Source organism: Silurus aristotelis (assembly GCF_946808225.1).
Source record: "Silurus aristotelis genome assembly, chromosome: 4".
NCBI lineage: Eukaryota > Metazoa > Chordata > Actinopteri > Siluriformes > Siluridae > Silurus > Silurus aristotelis.
In genome coordinates this window covers 26,392,157-26,413,353 of record NC_139577.1, presented here as the reverse complement: position 1 = coordinate 26,413,353, position 21,197 = coordinate 26,392,157, and the positions used below count along the sequence as shown (strand labels likewise).

Sequence of the window (21,197 nt, the reverse complement as noted above, 5' to 3'; positions counted from 1 at the left end):
AATCTACATTTCACAAAATCAAAGGTAGTATCTGTATTGATACATGAGATACCAAAATATAGTGACTAAGTAAAGTGACTCAAGTGACAAGTGAACAAATGCATAATTTATTTTTATATACCAATTGCTCTGTGTTATATGTGATACAGGCCTTTTTAAAACTACATTTCTTGTGTAAACAGTGATTATGAGGGTAAAAGCAGGAAGTATATCCTTAACTATAATAATATGGCCATCTGTGTTACTTTAACACAGAAATAAAAATAGAAAAAAAATGGATGTATTAAATTAGCAAAGAAATTCTGTTAACATCACAAAAAACAATGCCACACATCTTATCATGAAATTACGTTTGATTTGTTTAGATTCTCACTATTCATTATAACTTAATAAAGAAACATGCTTACACTGTGACCAAGGAAACAAGGTGTTACAATCAGATCTGCTGACCTTTTTTAATCTCACAAAGCAAAAAGATTTAGCAGTCATGCATTAGTCATGAATATATATAATAATGATGATGATGATGATGATAACAATAATAATAATCAAAAAAATAACAATAGAGCCTATATAGTCATATTTAGACATGTTATGCCATGTCTGTAGGTTACAGCATGCTAGGTCCCACACACTTTTACAATACAGTAAGAGAATTTGGATAATAAATATAGCCTGTTTCTATATAGAAGGTTGCTATTTATGTCGTTTTCTGAGTTCAAGAAATTAAAAGTGGCAGGCAGTTAATATTTGTAAAGATTAAAAAAAGAACACTATTTAAGTTTTAGAGAAAATTATTTTGCGCTCAAATGATCACAAATTCCCCAATCCCCAATCATCATTAGTGTCAAAATGTCCTCCTACTGTTTCCTTTTCTGTCTCCCTGTCGGATTTTCTGTGCATCTGCAACTTTCATAGAGCACATTACTTCATTCCTAAGCTGTCCTTTCTTGTATTTTTATCTCTTGCTTCTTTTTCGATCTTATTTCAGTTCAAGTGAAGTAAAAGTTTTGTCATGAAACAGAGGCTGTCACCAGGGAGAAAGAGTTGAGAGAGGACAGATAGGAGTGAACAGGTACATGCACTTGAATTACACCTGTCACAACAGTGGCATTGTGTGCTAAGAGCAGAACCAAATCAGCGAATGATGCAATGAGGCATAACAGTCAGGTTTAGTACTTACATTCACTTCATAGTGAACTGCACAAGGATGTGGTTTTAAAAAGTGTACAAATGTATTTAATTGTAGTTGTTAGTCTAGTTGTTTGAACGTGTTTTAGGATGATGTGATGTCAGTTACCAATGTTATGCCTAAAAGTATGACTGATCATTTGGTTTGAAATGCCACCTACTTGCTTCTTAGACAAGGATCTGTTAATCACATTGACATAGCTATCATCCATCACACAGATATTCATGCACACATGAATGTCTGTGTAATAATGTGCAATATGTACCCAGTATATAAATAATGGCTTTATATTGTAGTAGCTTCTTCCTCTTTTCACTTCATGTTTCGAAAGTGTAGAATCTAAACTTATCTTAGAGAAACATGTTTGGCTTCCGTGGATGGAAAAAAGTCCCAAATTAAATGCTGTAATGACACACTGCAGTCATTGTGTGCTACAGCTTTTTAAATAGTTGAATAATATCCATTAAATTAAGTTGTGTTGTAATTTTAAGTTTTTGTTTTGCTCATTAACATCAGATAACACGATTCCTAGACATAAAAAATCGATTTAGAGCCCCTATATATATATATAGGGGCTCTAAATCGATGATTTTTAAAATGTGATTAATCGCAAATTAATTGCACATTTATATCTGTTCCAAATTTAAATTTATACTTTTACTTTACATAGTTTTTATTTCTCTAACCAACATTGGCAGGGACAAATATAGATGTTCATGCATAAAGACAACATTTTCTAGTAATTATGGTGAAATAAAGTAAAAGATAAGGACAAGAAATTGGCTTTTTTTTCCTCTTTTTTTTTTAAACAAGTTAACTGACTGCAATAAAACACAGACAATAACATACCAGAGGCAAGCCCTAAATTTTTAGCAAATACAAAGCAAACCCACCAATACAGCATGCCAAAAGCAGGGCCATACAAACATCATCCTAGGGGTGGGCTCTCAGAGTCTGTTTAAGGAGGTGGTGCACATACTTATAAAAATATGAACAGTTGGGCCAGTTCACAAGCACTTATACGTCGTGACGTATAACTGGCATACTTGACAGATGGATACGTGCAAGCGCCGCTGGAGGAGAGGCCTGTCAGTGACTAACAAATGTATATTCACCTCACATTTGCTTTCTTGTCCAAAGCTAAACACATTATCAGTACGTAGGACAGTGAGTAAGTAAATTTGTGTGCAAATGGATACGGGAGTAACTGTGTCATCACCTAAAATAAAAAAAATAATAATAAAACCAATTATTCATTTTATTTTATTTTTTATTTAAATATATATTGTATATATAGTAAAGTACCAAAGGTTTAGATACAACTGCACATAGAAAGCAATGTTTTCTACTATTTTTGTTGAATAATTTTTGCAAAATTATAACATTATGAAATAATACAGAAATTTGCAGTGATCTGCTTTTCTTTCAGATCATTTAGTCATCAACTTATCCATATTTTCTATTTCTAACCATATTCTAGGTGAAATTTCAGATGAAAGTTGTTTCACCAAGATTTTTCTTGTTGGCTGCTTCTTCTGTTTTCAAGGTTTTTTGTTTTTTCATAATAAAATTACATTTGTACGTGAGATTAAACTTTGTTACTATTTACTTAAAATTGTATATACACATTTATTTTTTTATTTTTATTTTTTTAAGTATTCAGTCTGAGGTGTCTAAACTGTTCCCTGGACATGTATAAAATCAAACAAAACAAAAAAACCCAGTGACCAAAAGAAGTTTTCAGAGCAGATGAGAAAATCACAGTAAAATAAAATAAAAAAAAATGACAAGCCTGCTTGACAAAAAGCAGTAAGAAAACCTTGAAAAGGAAATGAGTGAAAAGCAGGAGGCAAAAACCACAAGCATATGACATTGACCTGTTACTACAATGAAAGAGCACCTGGGTTGTGGCCATTTCCTTTTTTATTTTCACTTTGCTTTTTTGAACTGAATTACTTGAGAAATTTTCTGTTGTTCCTTTTATAAAAGTACCTACTAAAACAAGTTTCATAATCTCTCCTCAAACCTGCATACATCACCTGCAATTGAAAGTCTTGCAACATTCATTCCTTCATTGTTTCCCTAACGGGTAAAGAGTGGAGATTTGTTTCATGTTCAGTCAGACCGCAGCATTATATCACATGGCCTGGGCGTACTCCTCCCTCTCGCCTGCCTGCTCATAGGCAGCATCATCACGCCTCCTTCTGCGACCACGAGCCCTGTTCCTCTCAGGCCCTGGTGAATGAGAGCCCAGCGATCCAACATCCTCATCCCCTTCCTCTTCAATCTCCCTCTCATCGTCCATCTCCCCCTCTATGTCACTCTTTTCCAAATCGGACTCATCAGAGTTTTCCTCCTCGAGGTAACGATAGCCTTTGACCTACATAGAAAGGATGTGTCTAAAGTCAGCGTGAGGAACTGAAACCAGCAAACATGTGACACTGGTAACAAGTTTTCTTTCTTTCTTTCGGCTTCTCCCGTTAGGGGTCTCCACAGCGGATCCTCCGCACGTTTGATTTGGCACATGTTTTACGCTGGATGCCCTTCCTAACGCAACCCTCCCCAATTTATCCGGGCTTGGGACCGGCACTGAGAGTGGCTGGGGATGGTTCCCTGACCGGGGATCGAACCCGGGTCGCAGCGGTGAGAGCGCTGCATCTTAACTACTAGACCACCAGGGGACCCGACACTGGTAACAAGTAATGAAGTATATTGACCTCCAAACTATTAACAATCTTTACTTCAACATCAGAGGAATTAGCAGTAATAAAACCTGCAACACTGCCCCTAATAGAATTACTGCTCATGTCCTTTAAACGTTTTTTTAAATCTCAATTATATACATGTAGTAATAATAAGGACTATGTCCTTTACTTCATGGTCTGAAAGGTATCATTTGTACCTTTTCTTCTGAGCATAAATGACCTATTTAGTGTTTTTAACACAAAACAGCATTAAAGACGTTACAACTATATGTATACATTATGACTCACACAAATAGCTCAGTGTTAAATAACAGGTGTGTATGTGGTTTTTATTTGTGAGTGTGGCTCACCTTATGCCGGGGACGGGGAATCCGTGGCAACCGGAAGGGAATTTTCTTTTCTAGGCGACGCTCCATCTGGAAATAACAGAAGCCTGCTACCAGCAGAGTAACCAATAGGATGGCGAGTTTGGCCTAAAGATTAACATCCAGATTGGTATAGAAAGAGATAAAGATGAAGTGGAGGAAAAAGGAAAAGAAATAAATTACTGTAATTAATCGTAACATTTAACACTCAATTTGCGATGTATTTACACCTAAAGGAAAGCATGCTGTCAATTAATCAAATGTCTACAGATCTTTGCAATAGGATTACATAGAAGCATGAGTGTATCAACATGTTTATATCTAGATGAGTGTAGTTTACTCTTGACTCAATATTTTATCATATTTGATGACTATTCTTGGCTTTTTTAATCACTCAAAGTATGATTAAATAATCTAATATTAGATATCAGTGTTTGCGCCTGTGGTGCTTTGAATCATGTGCTTTAGCTTTATATGTTTTACTGTTGTACTGCATGTTGTAGTGGCATATTGATGAATTGATCATCTCACAGTGTTTATATTAAGCACTAAAGGAGCAGTTGTAGTTTAATGCTCAGATATTTGTCGTTTATTTCACAATTTGCATAATATATATGATAAATTTTAAGCCCCCCCCAACACACATAAACAAATCTTTACCCTCATAGGCAAAGCAGACCAGAGGTACACGATGAAAATGGCGATGGCCTGCCACCAGTGATAAATGGTATAGACAAAGTCTAAGCGCTCCTTATCCTCATACAGCATACCAAGCAGAGCTACACACAACACACAAATACACACAGAGGAGGGAAAAGTCATTGATGAAAACCCAGAATAAAAATCACTTAAATGTATTGTCACACATTTGTTTTTGTAGTTTGAAGCTAGCTAATAATAAACATCTTGCACACAAATCATTTCCATAATAATGGATTAATGTCAAGATCCTGAGTGAGATCATTCTTCATTTATATGCATATCCAGAACAAAAAAACAAACAAGCAAACACTGGACACAAAGACTTTGCCTGTATGGATGTGTGCTACTCACTGCTTAACCCCGTCTTGTTGAGAGCAGAACCCAGGCCCCAGAGAGCAACCAGCACTAGGAGCTGGGGCAGCTGTTCAGGGGTTCTCGGTTTCGAGGACCAGCACATGAGAGCCACAAGAAGGATCAGATGAACCGCTGCTCCCCCAAGCAGCATGATGGCCCGAGGAAAACGCGGCTGGAGGAGTATTAGTGACAAAGACGAAAACACAGAGGACGACAGGCCATAGATCATCACCAGCAGCCACAGTTTCTCAATCCCCACTGCACACACACCATATGACTGAAAGAGAAAACATTCAGAATTTAGTATATTTATTTAAAAAAAAGCTGATCATAGACTTACTTTCAAACTATTTCTGTTGATTAGATTTTTTTAGATTAGATACAGAAATAATTTGTAATTCTTAAGTTAAGTTAAATCGTAAAATTAAAATAGGGTTCTATTTTTGTATTTATTTGAAGACCATTAGAGTATGCAGTCAAGCGCGTACTTACACTAGGGACAAGTTTCTGTAATCACTTATAGCAGCTATATACACTGTTATTCAATTACTACACATTTTTACTCTCTAAAAGTTGATACAGCAAAAAAAAACAAAAAAAAACAAAAGTGTCCTTTGTCCTGAGACTTTCCGGTGTCAAATCATTCTCACTGTTTTTGCAGAAAACACTAGTGTAGGAGCTAGTCTTATAGAATGTGAATCAACACCTTTTGGCTTTATGGCATACACACCATTATAACAGCGATGTGAGAATAGCATAAATGAAATGGAAACGTTCAGTGATTAAACAAATTCATTGATTTCTCCTGCTCTCACAGCGTGCCATATCTGGTGGGAAGACACCCGCGATCATTTGTTTCGTATTGCTCACCAGGATGAGTCCTTTGATGGCAAAGAGCACCTCAAAGCCGGAGTAGACGAAGAAAGGGCAGAGCAGGCGCAGGCGGTAGTCACGCAGGTGTTTGAAGGGCAGCTGGAAGATGTTGCCCCAGCCGATGCTACGCAGGTCGATCTCTTCTGTGGGCCGATACGCAGCACCACACACAACCAGGAACTAAGAGACAGGAACTTATTGTCATGTTACAAGTGACAAGACAACAATCGGCACCTTCTTATGCTTTAGACCCATTAATTTAAAAGTGGAACGTGTTTAAAGATGATCTGTTCTGTTCAATTTGCCGAAGGTTGTTCATATGCAGAACATTACATCATTTTTTTCATTTTCTTCTTTCTCACTTGGTCACCTGCCAGCTGCCACCCACCAGGCAGCTCTCTTCTTTTTTAAGTCAACCTCCACATATTTCCAAACTACTGCTCCTGCTGTCTCATAGGGCAGTGTAACAAACTCAGAAGAAAATGCTGCCTGTCCTCTTTGACCTACACGACCACACAAAATAGGCTAGGGTCAAGGTAATGACAGATAAGAAACTGTGTGCGGTCCCTCTAACCCAAAAACATACAGCTAATTTAATTCCATTTGCTTTCAGTGCCAGGTTTCTTACAATTTCTTAAAGATTTACAATCTCTTAAGACATTTTTCTGTTGTGAAAAAAAAAGGCTCCCCTCAGGAGCCATATCTTTACCTTGCAACTTATTTTGCCTACACACGAACCCTTTAAACTAAAGAGAATTTGTTCACTTACATTCCTCACTCTTGTATTATGCAAAATTGAATCAATGTTGTTATTATTTAATTTTAAAGTATATGTAGTTATTGTCTAGTATGCATTATTATCTATATCTCAATGATATGCTTAACTTTTTTAAGTCCAAAATGTAAAACATTTGAATGCAGTATTTTACTTTGTAATTTTACTACTAAAACTTGTCAAAACTTCTGCAAGGGGAAAACATATCTGCCCTCAGCCTGGCCACAGTAAAAACAGCTTTGACAGGACAGGATTGAGCATAAATACACACTATATAAAGGTCATGGTCTTGCAAGAATCAGTTTCTAAAACACTACATGCAGACACTATAGCCCTCTTTTGGGGAGCAGAGTTTCTCATGGCAACCAGGTTTTTGAAATGTTCACCTTTTGTAACCTCTGGATGCCACTCACCACTCTCAAAAAACACTACCATTCACATGAACGTAATGTTTTGCTGTACAATATTCACTATATGGACAAAGGCTTGTGGACACCTCACCGTAAGATCTGTATTTGCTTTTTGAACATCCCTTTCCATACTTAGTCCTAAATTGCTGTTATAATGCCTCTACTCTGTTAGGGAGATGTTCTACTAGGTTTTAGTGTGCTTGTGGAGATTTTGAACTCATTCAACCACAGGGGCATTAGAAAAGTCAGGTTTTGGTGTAGCGTGTTCAGTCCTAGGATGCAATCAGTGTTTCAATTTATTCTAAATGGGTTTAATAGGGCTGAGGACTGAGCTCTATAGTAGGCCACTCAAGATCTTTCACTCCACACCATGTCAATTATGGAGCTTAATGGAGCTTGATTAGTGCACAGAAGCATTAACATGCGTGAACAGAGGTTTGGGTCTCCTAGCTGGAGTGAAGGGAAAATCTATGACACCCAATACAATTGTGTGACTCCAACTTTGTGATAACAGTTTAAAAGCCACACATGGCTGAAAAGGTCAAGTGTCCCAATACTTTTGTCCATATTGTACATTTTGTAAAAGGTGTTTTCACCCGCAGATAAGGCAAAATAAATTCAAATCTTTCTCTGTGGACTCTAATTGACAAAATAGGCTCATCATCTACTTATTTAAAGTAAAACAATTTGAAGTCGGAATTAAATGTTTACTTGGGCATTATTTACTCTGTTGACCACAAGCCGTTATCAACAGATCTTAAAATCTATTTTCATCTAGTGTGTCTAAACTTTTGTACAAGTTTAAATGCCTTATTTATACTACGTATCCATGACGTTGGTGTGAAATTAAACTTATGATGTGCATGTGAGAGTCTCAGATGGTCTTACTATGATCATTGCAATGAAGGCGGCTGCCATTAGAACACTCTCTACTATAATAAGGTTTGTAGAGCGAGGCAATTTGAGCAGCACCGTCTTATTAAAACCATCGATCACCCCGCTGCTGTCCGCTCCTGAACAAAACAAGAGAAAAAAACAAAGACATAGAGTAATGATCGTATTCTTACTGAACACTTTATTAGTCACACCAACGTCATTAGTTTTTGCTGTAGGTGTGTTTATAGAGAGCATTTTTCATGCATAATTTATGTTAAACTGTCTCCCAGTTCTTTATCAGTACCACTTATTTTAATTACAGAAGCAAATATTTGCTGGACCATTCCCCAACACAGCATTGACACGTCTGTGTTTCTAAAATCCAGCACTGATGCTGCACCTGGACCACAGGGCCAAGCACTACACACACCTTACAGTGTGCTGAGAAAAATACACCACCCAAATAATATCTGCTCCGTTGAATTTCTGTGGTTTTCCATTATGATTGTTGGTAAAGTGTGCTGACAAATTGGCACAAAGCAACCTATATTGTAGACAGTAACTAGTAGATTTTATTAAAGATTAAGAGTTATATTTACCACAGTGCTTGACATTGAAGAGTGTGTGATTGTAGTCATTGAGAAAACTGTTGAGGAAGAAGACCATGGGGAATTCCGCAAACATGAAACTCAGCTGCAGAAAGGAGACACATCCAGGCACGCATGCACACACACACACACACACACACACACACACACACACACACACACACACACACACACACACACACACACACACACACACACACACACACACACACACACACACATACATACACATAAATAAAGTTAAAGCACCTGCAAGCTTGTGTGAACATCATGACTCATATAGACTGGCAGAAAATCCTAAAATCTGCACTCACATGGAAGAAGATGTAGAAAATTGACTGAAAGATGATGACATAATGATGGCAAGCTCCCTTTGGCACTCGCTTCTGCTCCTGCACATGCTCCTCTTTATAGTTCACATATTCATAGTATTGCTGGGCCATCCTATAGCACATCACATACACACATGACACAAACAGCAACTATATAACTATCTTAGTCTTTCCTATACTAAGCAAAATAACTGTCCTATTACTTCTTCTTTATTTATTATTTCACAGGCTGCTCGCAGTAAATCAATTCACTTTTAATGGAGCCTACTATATTTACTGTATCATTCAGAGCTGTAGTATTTATGTGATTAGCATCAGCAATAAATTTGCCACATTCTGGGAAAAATACATTTACTTGAACATCAGTTATAGTAAAAGTATAAGAACAGAGCCTAATTAAATTCTTCTTAAAATGCTTTTTCTAAACCCGGTTCCTGAAAGTATTTTTCCAAACAGAAATCTCACTTAGTTTCTTAAAGCAAACATAGAAGTGCATTAATGTCCTCCTGAAGCCCCATAAATATAGTTAAACCTTTGGCCAAGCATAAATAATGGCAATGATATTTGTTTCACTGTATTGCTCCATTCTTGCATATTCTAAATATTTATTTATGGAACTCAACAACAAGCCCTATGATTATTACAACAAATTAGTTAATGAGTTTAGCGGTTTATTTCAGTTTTCATCAGGGAAATAAGTCCAAATTCTTGCTCTTGATAATATGTCCTACACTATATATACAGAGAAAGAAAAGAAACTTGTCTTCCATTCTCTTTAGAAAAACAAAATCAATAAAAGCTCATCCATTTTTTTGTTTTGTTCCTGACACTTACTTGAATAATTTATCAACTCAGTAATACAATTCAGTCAATAATAAACCTCCAGCTGCTTCACCTTGTGATGTAATTTCCCAAAGATGCCCAAAGAGGGACTATGGCAACACCAATTGCAACAGCTGATGGTACCAGTGTGTAGTACCGCTCCCAGTAATTGGTTGAGACGAAGAGTGCGTAGATTCCTGAGGCAAGGAACATCATCCATTTGGTTCCCAGAAATCTGAAAGAGAGAGAGAGAGAGAGAGAGAGAGAGAGAGAGAGAGAGAGAGAGAGAGAGAGAGAGAGAGTGTGTAAGTCTTCCTAATATAGAATGCAGAATGTATTATGAGAAAAAAAAGAAAAAACTAAACAAAAAATAGATAGGGCCAAATTGAACTGATGTCACTACCTGTACTTCTAAATGTGCTACACTTGTATGCAAAACCCATCTGTTTTTGAGTTGCTAATTACATGAAATGTTCCAAACAGAAACTCTGATCTATTTTTTTTACAGTCTACGAAAAACAGCTAAATATACACGCACTGAATATTCAGCAAGTCAAAGGCGATAATCAATTTATCACAGCTCCAGCAGCACCAGGAAGATGAGACATGTAGAGCACATTAAAAGACAGAATGCCAGAAGGCGAGACACCCGGAATGACTGACCGAGTGACAGACCAAAAAAAAAAGAAGTTCTTCTTACCGGATGAGTACAGGTGTGTAGAGCAAGCCTACGATAGGAGTGACGTTGATGCCCATCAACACCCTGCTGTCAATATCCTGCAGGCTCAGACTGCCATATTTTACTTCTCTGTAGGTTTCATCATAGTGCAGAATCAGCTGCATCTGCAGCAGACCTGTGAAACACCATGCAAACCAAATCACATTACATTAAAAGAATTGTCAGTTATTTTGGCTGAAGTTTGCAGTTTCTTTGTCCAGACCGTAAAGATGTCTGTGGTCCAGTTTATTCTTTAGTGCCAGACGTGTCAAAGTTTGTCCAGTCAGCTGATTTGAACAAAGCTCTTATTGTGTGGGAATAATTGAAAAATCAGTAATCGAACCTTTAAATAGAATACTTTCAAGGTTTATGGTAAAACTGGATGTTAAAACATATGCATTACATATACTGTGTTTGTATTTGTGTATGTAACAGAGTGTGTAAAGCTTTTATTCATGCCAAGGGCGCATGAATGCATCTCTCAAAAACAAAACAAAAAACAAGGTGTTTTTCCAAACTTGACGCTTGACAGGCACTGTAGGTACATTTAATGTTATGGAACCACTGCCAGACAAAGTACCTGTTATGACGTATGTTATAGCACTTATAAACACTATGCATTCCCTCACAAGCTCCTCTTTCACTCTCTAAATGTCAATAGCTGATAATAATAATAAAATAAAAAACACAGATTCCAGAAAGTGTTATAAAGTAGTCAAGTCAAGTCAAGTTTATTTGTATAGCGCTTTTCACAACAGACATTGTCTCAAAGCAGCTTTACAGAAAACAACAGTGAAGGTGAATGGTGTGCGTTTGTCCCTGATGAGCAGCCGTGGCAACAGTGGCAAGGAAAAACTCCCTTAGATGATATGAGGAAGAAACCTTGAGAGGAACCAGACTCAAAGGGGAACCCATCCTCATATGGGTGACATCAAGAGTTTGGTCATAAATCTTTCAACAATACAGAACAATTTGTGATCATCATAGAACCAGCATCAGCTTCTCCATGCCAGTAGCAATAAAGGTATACATAATGCTTAAATAAACATCACAATATCAACAATTGTGGCATTTCTCAGTAAAACCCTTTATAATGTGTTTATTGTTAGCCTTAGACTAAATATATATAAGTTTAAATAATGACAGTACAGAAAACTAATCAACACCTTCTGACCAATCAGAATGGAGCATTCAACAGAGCTGTGATCTGCAGTAAGAAGGAAAAACGAACCCAAATAAACGCTGTAGACGACCATGCCTCCAAAACTGGCCCCAAGCACATTCTTCACCACACCCAGCCTCTTCCTCCTGTAATACTTTCTTTCTTCCTCTTCCTCATCATAATCTGGATGAGGACCTAGAAATTCTTCTACCTGACAGAGAAACAGAGAACAAAATATTAGCAAAAGGCTCATAAGATGAAATTAATATTTTGGTGAACCTGCATTAGTAATCTTTGCTCTACTTGACAAACATCAATCCTCTTCTATTACCTTACCTTGGATACTTGCACATATGGGATATCTTATATTTTCTGACTTTTAAAGCACTTGTTGCTTGGACAGTTCAAAACAAATGTTTCAAGTTAGTTTTTTGCAAAGGGTAGAATTAATAACTAATACGCAGTTAATACAACACTGGTGCTGCTCAATGTAGACGAAACAGTATGGAGCTTTAAAAGAATACTGGACGTATTAAAGACAAAATGATATACTGTTAATGTAGAATGATTGGCACGACTGGTGTGCATTCTTTCAACAAAAATAAATCACATCTGTTCAACAGAACTCCTACAGGTTCTCATCCCGTTATCACACACCACCCTAAAACATAGGCATGTGTGTGTTTATCATGCCCCATGATATATCATGCCCCATGATGCCCCAGTGTATTCCCGAATTGCCCGCAGTGTTCCCAGCACTCTGGATCCATTGCAACAGTGACCCAAGATGACACAAGACTAGGCCCTACCTGACCCTGAATGTTCCCCTCTGGTCCTGGGAGCTGTACTTCATTCTCATGGTCAGCTTCTTGTAAGTCTGCCTCTCTGTACACGTTGTCATCTGCCATCGCTGCTGCCATCTGGCGGCCAAAATACATAAACCACATTTCAATCAGTTGATTTTATATAACCAACAAAAAGACATCAACAACACGGTTACTGTCAACATCTGGACAATAAAAATTGCTTAAGCAGAAGCAGATAATAATAAATTTAGGGGGATCACGATGTTTAGGATGTCAACAATGTAAATGTTAAAAGAGCAAGGCTGAAAATAACACTTTCTACTACTTTTCAGATTAGACATTACATTTCATTAGGTGTTCCTAAACATTTGCAAGACTCATGTATGATCTCATTCTAGGTTTATTCTATGATTAGGTAAATATCCACAAAGTGTTTACGGCCAATCAATATGCAAACTAATCAGACTCTGAGTACAAACTGCTATTATAGATCATTATTTCACACTAATTCTCCCAGTGTTTTTAAACCTGCAGTTGTATTTGAAGATGAACTTTTGGAAAACCAAAAAGACTAATAAGTAGATATTAACAATAACAACTTATCAAAAATTGCTACCACTACTACTAAATGTGGATGATTATTTACAGTAAAGTGAAATATAATCACCTGCTTCATTATTAAACAAATATTGCACAACTACTCACCTATACTGTGATCTTGTGACTCCTGTAACAGAGGGACAAAGGGAGAGATAATACTCATGTATTAACTGTACCTACTTTCAAGTCTAAACTAACCCTGGTCATTGTAGGTACATCCCCTTTTTATCTGCAAACACTAAACCCGAATTAAATCAGAGAAGGAGAAACGAGAAAGTTGCTCTCTTTCACTTCCCTTTATGGCTCAAGAACTCTTAAAGGTACAGCGTCTTCATTTACTGATAACGACCCGGATGTAGATGCGGTCCAATAGAAACGTGAGATTGTTTTGGGGGTAAAGTCTCATATGATCCAGTCTGAATTTAGTTTTGGCAAAAAAAAAAAACACAGTACTTTAAAAACCATTAGACAAGTTTTTTTATATTCTTTTATGATTTTTATTAAATTTTTTATGCTCACAGAGAGGTGATCTCATATTATCTCACATTATCTTATCCTCATGGCACCTGTTAGTGGGTGAGATGTTATTAGGCAGCAAGTAAACATTTTGTCCCTAAAGTCGATGTGTTTGAAGCAGGAAAAATGGGCAAGCGTACGGATTTGTGCAAGATTTGTTTAAGGGCCAAATTGTGATGAAGAGACGACTGGGTCAGAGCATCTCCAAAACTGCAGCTGTTATGGGATGTTCCTGGTCTGCAGTAGTCAGTATCTATGAAAAGTGCTCCTGAAGGAACAGTAGGATCACTGATGTGTGTGGGGAGTGAAGGCTATCCCTTGTGGTCCGATCCAACGGACGAGCTTCTGTAGCTCAAATTGCAGAAGAAGCTAAATCTGTTCGTTCTTAATGTTTCTGGACTGTTTTGGCACCAAAACGAGGACCAGGACAATATTAGGCAGGTGGTCATAATGGTATGCCTGCTGGGTGTATGTACACACAGTTGAAGTACTTGGTGCAAATACATTTATTTCAATGAATTTCATCGAACACAATGACATTGCATGTGTTAACCTTATTAATCTTATTAAAAAGTGCTTTTTTTTGCCTATATGTAAGATATTTATGGTATTTTAAAGACAAACATTCCAAACAAAATTGTGCTCCAGACCCAACATGCCTCTTGTCTTTAATAACCAGCTGTTATAAAATCTCAGTACAACCTGTTAATTGCTACAGTAATATCATTTGTGCTTCTGCTCAACAAATGATGAGCTGCAAAATCCTAAGATTTTACTCAATTAAAAAAAAAAATATATTATTATTACAGGGCAATAATGCAATCTATAATTCCATCTCTTCTGACATGCAAAATTCTGTGTGTAAACTTTAAAACCTATTGTGATAGGAATATTAAATGTTTTACACTTTAGGTATTTATGTCCTATAAAAATTCTAAGAAATCAATTATCAAATAAAATAAAAAAAGATTACATGTAAAATTACACGATTAAAATGTTTTTATTTCAAAATAAAAATGTAATAGACACTGAAAGATGCATAAGAGATTTAATTAAATTATGCAGCAAATGTAAGTCTTCTTCCAAAATAAACAATAAAACATAATTGCATGTGTTTTGTACAGGGTCAGTACAAAGTGTTAACAAAATATAAAAAGACAAAAAAAAAAAAAAGATCCCCACAGGTGAATATCAACTGAAGAACCCAAAGAAATGTAAAGTTCATCATGCACAACCTGGTCCTGGTTTTAAGACAAAACACAAATGGAGAAACAACTTTATCTTGTTACACTATTGATTACCGAATCCAACAATAATTCTGCAATTTGACAAGCAACCTGCGGGCAAATCAAATCTGGGTCATTTTATTATTCCAATCACAACTTCACACTCTGAGAGAGAGAGACAGAGAGAGATTTAACTGAAGACGACTGAAGTGTCTTCTCACACACACATTACTGTACTCAAGCACCGCTTCATTCTGATGTCTGTAATAAGTCGGTGCATTTCCTGTCCTCTTTCCGGTCCAGCCCAGGCCGCACTGTGTTGCTCTTTGAGAGTCCTTGTAGCTCTAGCCTGTGCCAGTGGCTGCATTCCTCATCATCTCCTCGTCCTGTACGGAGAGCTCAGTTAGTTTTCGACCCAGTCTCTCGTGCAAGTCAAGGTACTTGGCCACACAGCGATCCAAACACACTGCCTCGCCTTTGGACAGTTCTGCTTCCTTGTAGTGAGGAGGAACACACTTCTTGTGGCATGCGTTAGTCATTCTGCAGGAGGAAAGAAATATTTGCAGAATTTACACAAAACATACTAACACAATTTCTTTAAAGGTTTAAAATGCTAAACACTAATAGTCATTTCATGTAGACAGAGAAAAAGAATCCTGTCTCTGAGTGTCTGGGATGCCATTGAAACCTGCTTTTTCAGCATTTTATGTCAAATAAGTATTTAAATTAAAGCGTTTTTTGCTCACTCAAGAATCAACTCTTTAAAGCCCTGCCATCATCTGATATCTCAAAGACACCTGCGTTGCAAAGCTAAATAAACATTTATCCAGGACAGCATGAATAATGATGTTATTACTGTACAAACACCGGTATCCCAGCAACCAAAACCAAAGGTCTGCTAGATACCAACAACAACAAAAAAAAAAAACGATTAATAAGAAGCAGTATGAATCGCACACTGTGTGTAGTGTATGAAAGCTCAATATCAAAGAAAACAATACTTTTATAGCAGTGCTGAAAGCCTCTGAGCTACTGCCTACAAGGTTATCCGTAGCCACTGGACCTTTATCCCTCTCTGCTCAAAAGAACAACGTATCAACTCTGTGCTCTGACCCTAGATTTCCAAACCATTAGAAAATGTGAAAAGCATTTCATTGTAATGAACTTCTCAGACATGTGACAGACGACTTCTTTAAAAAATAATAATAATAATAAAAATTTTAACTTTTCTCCATCAATTACCTTAACAGAAAATAAAAGCAAATAGAATACCACATATGTTGTAAATTATTTTTGTCATAAAAGCACAAACATTTGAAGACCAGGCGGAAAACAATTGGCACAAATATTTGTTAGAAATAAATGATATATTTATATAAGTATATCTCTGTTATAAAATTCTCAATAAAATGTTTGTTATGAGGGACTTTATTGATGTAGCCTAATAATCTGTCGAGCACTTTTAACATTGGAAATAATCACAATAGATTTGACACAAATTTCTTTGGGTTGTATTCGATTATGTAATAATTTATAGCATAAGACATCTGCATTGTAGTAACTAGATAAACCAGCTAATAGGCTTCTAAACTTGTGCTGCACGATTAATCGTATCGCAATCGCGGTGTCTGCTTGTGCGATTAGATGACGGCAAATGTTGTGCTTTAATGAAATAAGTAAGTGCATGTGTGGACACACTTTCTGAGAACAGTTTCAGCACCGCTAACAAAACAAAAAAAGACCAGATAGTCTCAGTTTAGGCAGTGGACGTGTGGAGTGTGGTCACGTGACCAGTTGAAGATGGATGTCGAGCAGATCGACACTGAACTTTCTTCTTCTTCCGGCTGCTCCAATTAGGGGTCACCACGGCGGATTAATTATCTCCATACCACTCTGTTCTCTACATCTGCCTCTTTTAAACCTGCATGTCTTCCCTCACCATATCCATAAACCTCCTCCTTGGTCTTCCTTTTTTCCTCCTTCCTGGTGGCTCCATCCTCGGCATTCTCCTACCAATATACGCCATGTCCCTCCTCTGCACATGTCCAAATCATCTCAATCTCACCTCCCTCACCTCAAAAACGTTCTACATGCACTGTTTCTCTGATAAACTCATTTCTAATCTTGTCCATCCTCGTCACGCCCATAAAAAAACTCTAATTCTTCAGCTCTGCTACCTCCAGCTCCACCTCGTGTCTTTTACTCAATGCCACTGTCTCTAAACCATACAACATCTCAGGTCACACTGTTGACCCCAGGTACCTGAACTCCTCCACCTTCTCCACCTTTTCTCTCTGCAACCGCACCACTGCACTGCCCTCACTCTCATTCACACACATGTACTCTGTCTTACTCCTACTGACTTTCATTCCCCTTCTCTCCAGTGCATATCTCCACCTCTCCAGGCTCTCCTCAACCTGCTCCCTACTCTCACTACAAATCACAATACCGGATCGACACTGAACTGGTAGCCAGAAACTGCTTCCTCTGTTATATGGCGATATTTTTAAGATCATCAACACTGAGCAGAGAGAGGAACTGTGCAACATTTGCTAAATTAAAAGTTGCTGGCAATATGACAAAATCTTCAGCAGATCTCCTGGTTGGAAGAAAAAGACGACAGGTGATGGTTCAACAGACAAAGCTTTCTTTAACTTTTTATTCACTTTTGCTCCGCTGCTTTCCTCATACTCACGCCGGGACACACACACACACTCGCAATAACGCACATCGTTCTTTAACGCCAATGCGTAACCCGCACACACTCGGGGATTGGTGGGCCTTTACCTGGCAACCTTCGCTTTGCCACACACATTTCCATACACGCCGTCAGCTCTGTAAACAGGGCCGTTTCTAGCCTTTTGGAACCCTGGGCAAAATTCCTATCGTCTTTTCTGATTGGCTGACAGTAGTTTGAGAAGCTTGGTCTCTATAGTTAGACATTAGCCACGTTTCATGTACACTTTTTTGTCATTCCGATTAAAAGATTTGGTGGACTGTTTACATAAGACGTTATCTAATCCGATATGGTGTTTACACGTATACTTTTTACATTTTTGGGAGAAAGGTTTAACCCGATTACAATCTAATTTGGTTTGGGCATTTTTATTCCGATTGAGAAGTTAATATGAAGCATTGTCATTCAGATTGGACTTTTTAAACCGATTACAATGCTCCATGTAAACGCACCTATTGATGGATTGGTGTACTGGGAAATTCCCAGTATTCTTGAAAACAGGGTCCACAACCCTGAGCAAGATAAAAATGTAGGTGAATGATTTCTTCACCAGACACTCGGGTTAGCATTTTGTTATCCAAGTTGCCCAACCTGGTTTTTAGACTGATTGTCCATTTAACCCCTGATCTGGTAAAGTAGTACGATTATAGGATTTATTGATTAATATTTTGAAGCACTCTGCAAGTTGAATTAATGTATAAAATGTCAGAAAATTTACAGAACATCAAATTTACACGATGACTGTGTTCAGATCAAATAGTGCAGAAAAAAAAAATCACCTTGTATTTTGCAGTTCTGAAAGAAATATTAGATAGAAACAAGTTTGATAAATGGATCGCGCATGTAGGACGTTTTGGAGACAAGGTGAGTGAGGCGAGATTAAGACGGTTTGGACATGTGCAGAGGAGGGACATGGGGTATATCGGTAGAAGAATGCTGAGGATGGAGCCACCAGGAAGGAGGAAAAGAGGAAGGCCAAGGAGGAGGTTTATGGATGTGGTGATGGAAGACATGCAGGTAGTTTGTTTAAAAGAGGTAGATGTCGAGGACAGGGGGGTATGGAGACGGATGATCCGCTGCGACGACCCCTAATGGGAGAAGCCAAAAGAATAAGAAGTGTTACATGTTAAATGAGACAGAATGATCAAGTGTATATAAGCACTGTTGGCATTCCGGGATTAAAGTACATCACTCCTGGTGTAGGTATTCAGTATACAGTGTATATGGGGGTCCGGCTGCTTAAGTAACCTTGAACATTCTGAAAGTTGAGTTGTTGCATTACTGATGTGACATTTTTTTTTAGTAAACATTAAAAAGTAACATTCATAAATAGATTTTATGTATTTAGTGTAATTTTCGTGCAATTGCATTACATGTAGTAATGTGTACCAAACTACTGTTGTGTGTTACACTTAGAAATGGCAACTAAACCCTGTTTAAGATATATAATGGTTTATTAAAAGGCCATTGTGTTTATCCAACATCCTGCACAGAACAGGGTTTTTGGAGAACATAAAGCTACAGAATGGCACTTTCTATGAATTAGTAATAAATGTCATGTGTTCCAGCAGAGACATTTTCTAGCTAGGATCTTCATAACCTTTTTCCATTATACCCCAATAAATTCTCTGAGATATTTCTCGCTTTTACAGAAATAATCATTAAATAAGACGTAGACGTTTCGTTTTTAACGTGAAACCAGTGACAGCATGAAGGACTTTTATGCAACGATTCCATTAGCATGGTAGCAAATTACCGGTTGTACATGTCTGCCATCATTTCCACCTCGAGTTCGGCCGCCAGTTGCTGAGCTTTCATCGGGTCCATCTTTGCTTTTCAGCCCGTTTCCTAACCTCTACCGGGCTTCGGTTAAACCAACCAAAGCAACAGCAAAGTTTAACCTTCAGTCAAAGGAGAGAGGCACAAGAACACGTGGGGTCTGTCGCTCCCTGATCGCGTCCTATCTGACCAAGGCAGGCTGCGCATGCGTAAGATCGTGCGCTTGCGCAGTGCCGACAGGGGCCACCGCAAGTCTTCAGAGCTGTTTTTTTACTACGCTTCATACATTAGGTGCATGGGGGAAGTATGATTTGTAAGACAATATGTAAACTATTTGGCCAAAAATATGAACATCATGGTCATTAATATGAAGTTGGGCCCCATATGTGGTATTACAGTGTCCACTCTTCTAGCAAGGCTTTCTAAGATTTTGGAGTGAAAGGATTTGTGCCCATTCAGTAACAAGAATATTTGTGAGGTCTGACACTTATGTTGAGTTCTTCTTCTTCTTTCGGCTTCTCCCATTGGGGGTCGCCACAGCAGATCATCCGTCTCCGTTCCCCCCTGTCCTCTACATCTGCCTCTTTCAGCCCAACTACCTGCATGTCTTCCCTCACCACATCCATAAACCTCCTCTTTGGTCTTCCTCTTTTCCTTCTTCCTGGGGGCTCCATCCTCAGCATTCTTTTACCGATATACCCCATGTCCCTCCTCTGAACATGTCCAAACCATATGTTGTATGAGTTCAAATAGGTCAATTTATGGTTAAATTTTTCCAGTTCCAATAGATCATGGGGGTTCATGTTAGGGGTCTGTGCTGGCCATCTGAGTTCCTTTGCACCACCCTCATCTAATCATGTCTGTATGAACCTTGGTTTGTGCTGGAATAGTAGGGCCATATCTTGATGGTTAAGGCATTATATGCCTTAACCATCACACGTTCAAATGCCAGAACCACCAAGCTGCCACTGCTGGGCCCTTGAGCAAGGCCCTCAACACTCAACTGCTTAGTTGTAAGTTGTTCTGGATAAGGGTGTGTGTCAAATACCATACATGTAAATGAATGGGAAAGAGCCAAACAAGAGTTGGCAAAAAATTTGGAATCCTACACATCTTTTAAAATGTATTTCGATGTATATGAAAAATTTAGGACAAAAAAGATCTTAATGAAGTAAAAATATTATTACAGCGTTGCAGTGACAAAATACATCACTTCTACTACTACTTCGACTTTGGGTTGATCAGAGTCAAAAACAATACAGGACAATTCCTGCTCATACATTTATACTGTTCTTCCCACTTGTTATGTAAATGGGATTTAGCTTTAAATGCAAATTAAGTGTAAGAATTTAGTAATGGCCCAAATGGCCGGGTGATACTATTGCCTTTCTGGATGTCTGTAAATTGCAATCACGCTCACATCTATGCTTTGTATTGTTACAGGCGTCACCCTAATGGTCGGGTGATAGTATTGTTCAAATCGTAATCAGAGTCACGCTACTATAAAAGGCTGGAGGTTATTCACCTGAATTTCTAGTACAAAATACATAACTAACTATATGATATTTAAGCCATTTTGGTTATGAGCTCATTCTGACATATATCTTTGAGTGGAATCTGGGTTGTGGCAGTCTGTAAT

General features: G+C 37.8%; 2 protein-coding genes and 1 long non-coding RNA gene across 3 annotated transcripts in view; 1 reads left to right on the top strand and 2 right to left on the bottom strand.

The window, feature by feature from the left end:
* Positions 1–21,197, top strand: part of LOC310724490 — a 67,975-nt gene that overhangs the window by 5,931 nt on the left and 40,847 nt on the right. The window lies entirely within an intron of this gene.
* On the bottom strand, positions 2,039–13,659 carry unc93b1 (unc-93 homolog B1, TLR signaling regulator). The gene is made up of 13 exons (XM_083538544.1): positions 13,406–13,659; positions 12,704–12,814; positions 11,964–12,105; positions 10,715–10,868; positions 10,088–10,249; positions 9,175–9,304; positions 8,852–8,945; positions 8,265–8,389; positions 6,189–6,371; positions 5,316–5,595; positions 4,923–5,041; positions 4,248–4,370; positions 2,039–3,572 (listed from the first exon to the last, which is right to left on the bottom strand). Exons 2-13 carry the CDS (start codon positions 12,812–12,814, stop codon positions 3,330–3,332), a joined length of 1,866 nt encoding a protein of 621 aa, XP_083394670.1. The 5' UTR covers positions 13,406–13,659; the 3' UTR covers positions 2,039–3,329.
* On the bottom strand, positions 14,798–19,769 carry timm10 (translocase of inner mitochondrial membrane 10 homolog (yeast)). Its single transcript, XM_083539361.1, has 2 exons — positions 19,536–19,769; positions 14,798–15,582 (listed from the first exon to the last, which is right to left on the bottom strand). The coding sequence occupies exons 1-2, from the start codon at positions 19,604–19,606 to the stop codon at positions 15,387–15,389; spliced, it is 267 nt and encodes an 88-aa protein (XP_083395487.1). The 5' UTR covers positions 19,607–19,769; the 3' UTR covers positions 14,798–15,386.

Excerpts from the sequence above, each read along its gene's own strand:
- timm10 (XM_083539361.1), bottom strand. The coding sequence starts at position 19,606 with ATGGACCCGATGAAAGCTCAGCAACTGGCGGCCGAACTCGAGGTGGAA. Across the intron at positions 15,583-19,535 it reads ATGGCAGACATGTACAACCG|AATGACTAACGCATGCCACA; the intron begins GTAATTTGCTAC and ends TTCCTCCTGCAG.
- unc93b1 (XM_083538544.1), bottom strand. The coding sequence starts at position 12,814 with ATGGCAGCAGCGATGGCAGATGACAACGTGTACAGAGAGGCAGACTTA. Across the intron at positions 9,305-10,087 it reads TTGGGAAATTACATCACAAG|GATGGCCCAGCAATACTATG; the intron begins GTGAAGCAGCTG and ends GATGTGCTATAG. Across the intron at positions 6,372-8,264 it reads CCTTCATTGCAATGATCATA|TTCCTGGTTGTGTGTGGTGC; the intron begins GTAAGACCATCT and ends CCTGTCTCTTAG.